The following is a 6000-nucleotide window of genomic DNA, read 5'->3' on the forward strand; positions in this document are numbered from 1 at the left end:
TTGGAGTGAGATCAAAATGAGGGGTGTAGCGGGAACGGCTGCCACATGACTGTGACCCCGCCACACTCACCCAGAAGAGCTGGGCGGCAGGCGGGAGTCAAGCAGGCTCTGTTCCCTCTAGGAAAGAGTAACCCGTACTGCGAGGTGACCATGGGCTCCCAGTGTCACATCACCAAGACAATCCAGGACACTCTGAATCCCAAGTGGAATTCCAACTGCCAGTTCTTCATCAAAGACCTGGAGCAGGAGGTCCTTTGCATCACCGTATTCGAGAGGGACCAGTTCTCTCCAGACGGTGAGTAAAAAGCGGCCCCGAGGCACCCTTCCCCTTTTGCTGTCACTTGGCTTTCATGGCTAAATATTTTCTACCTGGGAACTTGGTGCCCAGAATTTCTTGGGCTTCCTGCCAGAGAGATGAGGTTGGCATTAGACAAGACTCAGCATCCCTTGGAAAGAGGCCTTCACTGATGCCAGGTTGTCTCAGAGAAGGTGGACAAGGTATGCTTGGTCTAGAGTGGTCCAGCTGCCCTAGAAAAGACCATGGTCCTGTGCTTCCCCAAAGCAAGTAAATGCAGAGAGAGCTATACCACAAAGCCTCTGCCCAATTCTTTAGTCCTTGGCTAAAAGCTATGGTGAAAATTCATAAAACTAGCCAGTAGAGCAAGAAGAACATTAGCCCACAAAAAACGTGGCAGAATCAATCAGTGCCCTTTGGGTGACATTTCTGGTTAATTAAAGGGATGGGATTGTGTTGGATGTATCATCCCTTCAACCAACTTTCTGTTTCTGCTTGAGCCTGGAAAAAAAAAATGGGACTGGCAATGATTCTGAGAAACTTCTCTCTCCCTTCCTCAACGCAACAAAAATAAGAGAGTAAGTTTAAAGATCGCGGTCTCAACCTAATTATATTCAAAGGAGTAAAATTAAGTGCTAGGAGTGAGGGTCCAGTGCAGGCATGATCTGTGCAAGGCTTAAATTGCTCCACGTGGCTTTTGTCTTTTCGTACTTTTATATGAATTATCTCGTTGTGAGTTAGTTACTATTAATTGTTGCCCAGAGATGGTCACATAGCTGGCTAGATGTTAGAGCATGACCAGACCGATCTGACTCATAAGTCTGGGCTCTTAAGCACTGTGTTTCAATGGCAATTTGGTTTTAAATTTATTTATTTTTGGCTGCGTTGGGTCTTCCATGCTGCGCACATGCTTTCTCTCTCTAGTTGCAGCGAGCGTGCTCGCTAGTTGTGGCTTACGGGCTCTAGAGCGCAGGCTCAGTACTTGTTGTACACAGGCTTAGTTGCTCCGCGGCATGTGGGACCTGCATGAACCCGTGTCCCCTGCATTGGCAGGTGGATTCTCAACCACTGAGCTACCAGGGAAGTCCCTCATTGGCAGTGTTAATTCTGATAAATAAAGGCTTGAGGTTGGAATTATTTTAGTAGTGAAATACCAGGACACAATGGCAGCTCCACTGGAGTTTAATCCTAGTATTGTTCTTACTTCAAAGATCATTTCCATGAAATGCACAAGGGGAAAAATAAACCGGTATCTTCCACCAGAAAAAGTTCCCAGGTTTTAACCGTTGAAAGAAAAGCTGTTTCCTGTACAAGTGTTCCTGGATCATAGTATATTCCAAAAACTAATCGTTGAATGAAAAAATGAAGGAGTTAATGGTCTGGAGGCCCCTTTAACACCATTGTGCATTTGTACAGCATCAACAATTGTTTCAAACACGCTCACGTCCATTCTCATACTGACTCAATATTTGATAAAAAGTGGTGTTGAGATAGTCCTGGGAGCATGGCTGGAAGCACGCAGCTCCCGTACTGTCACCTCCTCCCCACCCCCTCGAGTTTGCTCTCTGGCACTTACAGTGGTGCATTATAAGGACCAGCCCTTGTTCACCATCCTTGGCTTTTCGAAAAGGAGTGTAACATCGCGAAGCATGTTCCTGGGTCAACCCCTGGGAGAAACTACTGTCCAATTTTTGTCCCAGAAATAGCTGACTTTCTTCTGGGCAATTTCTTTAAATTTCATGTAAGTTGCAAATTGCTCAGCAGATAGGACATCTGGTTCTGCATTGCCTCCCAGGAAGCTCATAGCCCTTTGGGGGTCCTCGAGTGTGAGGAAAGTCTGTGTTTTGAGCTCCTTCTGGGCTCTCCTTCATCCCCATCCTGGTACCTTTTTGTTTTCACTTCATTTAGAAGTGATGCTGGGCTTCCCTAGTGGTGCAGTGGTTAAGAATCCGCCTGCCAATGCAGGGGACAAGGGTTCAAGCCCTGGTCCGGGAAGATCCCACATGCCGCGGAGCATCTAAGCCCGTGTGCCACAACTACTGAGCCTGCTCTCTAGGGCCCCCGAGCCACAACTACCGAGCTTGCATGCCACAACTACTGAAGTCCGTGCGCCTAGAGCCCGTGCTCTGCTACAAGAGAAGCCACTGCAATGAGAAGACCCTGCACTGCAACGAGGAGTAGCCCCCGCTCACCGCAACTGGAAAGGGCCCGCACACAGCAACAAAGACCCAATGGGGTCAAAAATAAATAAGTAAAATAAATGAATTTATTTTAAAAAATTAAGAAAATAAAAATTATGCTGTCATTGCAGTCCCTGAATTCTCAGAAACTGACCTAATTCCCTTTTGGAAGAAGGAAGAGTATAACAATTGGCTGGGACATTCCCAATATGCCAAGTACCTGCCTTGAAGAGAAGGCATCCTCTCTGAGGAGGGTCTGTGTGTTTCTCCTTTCAGATTTTTTGGGTCGGACGGAGATCCGCGTGGCTGACATCAAGAAGGACCAGGGTTCCAAGGGTCCAGTTACAAAGTGTCTCCTGCTGCATGAAGTTCCCACGGGAGAGATCGTGGTCCGCTTGGACCTGCAGTTGTTTGATGAGCCTTAGGGAGCCGGCCCAGGGTGTGCTTGGCAGAGCTCCAGCCTGAGGCAGCAGGTGCTGTCTGGAAACGGTGTTGCTTTTCGAGGACCACTGTTTGGTGTTCAGCCACAGGGCAATAGGACAGCAAAGACAGGACCCTCAAAGCTTCTGGGAATACTTCTCGACAATCCTTCCCCCTAAACAATTTCCCATTTTGTGAAGCAAAACTGTGGTTTCCTTTGTTTTCACTGCAGGGCTCATCATGGCTTCCAGGGTCTTTGAAATCCCATCGCCCCCAGCTACGTTCAGTTGGGAGTCTGACCCATCCCTGGGCCCGAGGCTTGGGTCTGGTTACTGTAAAATAGGTTTATAAATGCCATGTCTGTATGTTTGGAGAACTCATGTAATCCTCCTGTTTCTTACCTCCACCAGCCTCCAGGTAGGCCCCCTGACCTATGATGCCGAGTCCTTGGTGTGTTCAGAAATAATCATGATCTCGTTATTGCTTCAGAATCTCATTCTCCCCCTGGGACCTTATTTGAAATGTTCCCCTGCATCTGATCACTCGGGAGACGGTTGCCTGATCAGACACTGGTCTAGCTCTTTGAAGAGCTGGTCCGTGGAAGATTCCAGCAGTTGTGCTGTTAGAGCATTTCCAGTCTCCTCCAGGTCTTTTATTGCTAGACGTCAATGAAAACTATCACTGGCTACTATCAGGTGATCTGATTCTGATTTCCAGCACGCTTGGAAGGTGGTTAAGGAAGGTTGTTACCTACCAAGTTATACTCTGCTGGATTAGATCACTGCAGGTCACCTGAAAGGCTACTTTCCGACATTATGGGGTCCTGGTTGCCAGCCCGGTTGGAAAATGCTCTCTTGGCTTGGAGGTCCTGTGATGTTTCACAGGAGTAGTTGTTGGTGACCAGATCTGAGCCTACTCTTGCCTGATTATCATGGGAAATTTCTGCAGATGTCTTTGGTACGTTCCCCCCAAAGGCATCCCCAAGGTGTGAGAAGGAAAAGTGACAATCTGTGGAGGAAATCTATTACGTGGTGGGGGGAGAGACCCGAGAAGCATGGAAGCCCCTCAGTTCCAGGGAAGAAGACCCGAGACTCCTTCCCAAACCCTGCTGTAACACAAGCAACCTCTCAGTAACGGAAAAATACATGGCGCCTTGACAGAGTCAGGAGCGTATGAACACGTGCCAAGTCTGGCTTGTGCTCTTTGAGTTTCTCTCCTTAAATGCCAGGAGATAGGCTGGTTAACCACATAAGAACTTGATTCGCTAATGAAAAGCGTGGGCCGTGTTTTGTTTGCATGGTAATGTTCTCACAATCCCAGTTTGTCGTTTTCATCTAATGTTCTTTGCGCGTTCTCTCGGTCCTGGAATCTAGCTTTCCTGTGTGAGATGGTGTTCTCTTTGATTGCAGGTCCTTAGAATTTAATTAGGGTTGTAGAAACACTTTTTGAAGATAGCATCAACCTAGTGGCAGAGTGAACTACCCACTTTGCTGGGAACTGAATATGTCATGTCATCCTTTCCCATAAGAGCCCTGTCATTGTTCAAGCGATTTTTAAAATGTGTGTGTCAGAAAAGGCAACAAAGTTTACATTTCATACTTTTAAGAAACACTCTGTTATTTATTTATTAAAGATAATGTAGACTTTTGTATCAAGAACAACAGACATAAGTATTTTTTGAAGCAAGCAGATATACCCTTTAGTTAGAAACTCTCAACCGAAGACCTTAGAGACCAGGTTCAACTTCAAGCATGCATTCGTTTACCACTTTCCAGCAGCGGACATGGTTCAAATACTTTAAGTTTATATTTTTTGATGTTGTTAGGAAACTGTTTTAAATTAAATCTATGAATAGACCTGCCAATCATGCTTTCCTATTCTATAACAAATACAGTTTGTTCAGTGTACTTCTGAAGAAGGACATATTACTGTGGTAGAAAAAGAAGGGTTACCTGTGTAAGTGGGGTCATATTGGGTCACCATTCCAATCCCTTTCTTTCTGTTCTCCCTTTTCTTCATCGGCTTTCTTTGCGTGTGAATGCCGGGCATCTCGGTTCATGTAGGGAGGATGCGATGTGCTCAATGACAAACATCTTGTCACCTTTTTAGGTCCACCAGGTCCCCCACCCACAGAGTCCCATTATCGGAATTAATATAGCATGAAGAAGCAATATGTGAGTTTTTTTCCCAAGTGACTACACTGAGCATCCTGTAGATGCTCCTCCAGGGTAGCAGTTCTGTCCTTTGTACTCACTGGGGTAATTTGTGAGGTGACTGATCCTCCTTATGGATGAGTTAGGCTGGCCCTCAGATCCAGGTGTGACTCGTGAGTCATGTGTGAGATACAGGAATGTGGGTGATGCGTGGAGTCTCAAATTCTTTGACCTCTAGTCCTTCCCGTCTACCTTTTGGGCTGCCTGGGCTGTGTTTCGTAGAGATGAAATGTCCATTGCCAATAACTTTCTATCTCCTAGCTCTTTGCTTTTTTTTTTTTACGGTACGCGGGCCTCTCACTGCTGTGGCTTCTCCCGTTGCGGAGCACAGGCTCCGGACGCGCAGGCTCAGTGGCCATGGCTCACGGGCCCAGCCGCTTTGCGGCACGTGGGATCTTCCCGGACCGGGGCACAACCCCGCGTCCCCTGCATCGGCAGGCGGACTCTCAACCACTGCGCCACCAGGGAAGCCCTAGCTCTTTGCTTTTGAAACACAGGGTTTCTCCAGGCCACTACCTCCTGGCATTCCGACCCCAGCCCTCTAGACACCCCCACAAGCTTCCCTTTTCTCTGAGCTACGCTGACCTCCTCTAAGCCCAGCCAGGGGCCTTTCTGCTCACAGGGCTGTGTCCTGGGCTTCATTCAGACCCAGGGCTGGCCTGACACACAGAGAGAGACCTTTCTAGGCCGGGGTCTCCACGAATGCTTGAGAAACTGGGACCAGGCTTCCTACATGCCCCTGACCTCTGATGGCAGAGGAGAGAGCTATGCTCCCAAAGAACGTTCATGTTAAAAGGATCATTCTTTTCTTCTTTGGTTTTTGAACAATTTAAGCATGACCTAAGTCTATGAAAGTAACTGATTTCAGCTGGTTGAGTGGCAGTGAATTTAG

At 47.4% G+C, this 6000-nt stretch overlaps 1 protein-coding gene across 3 annotated transcripts in view; it reads left to right on the forward strand.

The window, feature by feature from the left end:
• ITSN1 (intersectin 1) overlaps positions 1-2900 on the forward strand; it is a 169220-nt gene extending 166320 nt beyond the window's left edge. For all 3 annotated transcript variants that reach the window (XM_065875722.1, XM_065875723.1, XM_065875724.1), the window contains 2 exons: positions 122-295; positions 2752-2900. In XM_065875722.1, the coding sequence (XP_065731794.1) occupies positions 122-295; positions 2752-2900 (323 nt within the window). The remainder of the gene's footprint in view (positions 1-121; positions 296-2751) is intronic.
• Positions 2901-6000: the final 3100 nt, after the last annotated feature.

Source organism: Phocoena phocoena, chromosome 4 (assembly GCF_963924675.1).
Source record: "Phocoena phocoena chromosome 4, mPhoPho1.1, whole genome shotgun sequence".
Taxonomy (NCBI): Eukaryota; Metazoa; Chordata; class Mammalia; order Artiodactyla; family Phocoenidae; genus Phocoena; species Phocoena phocoena.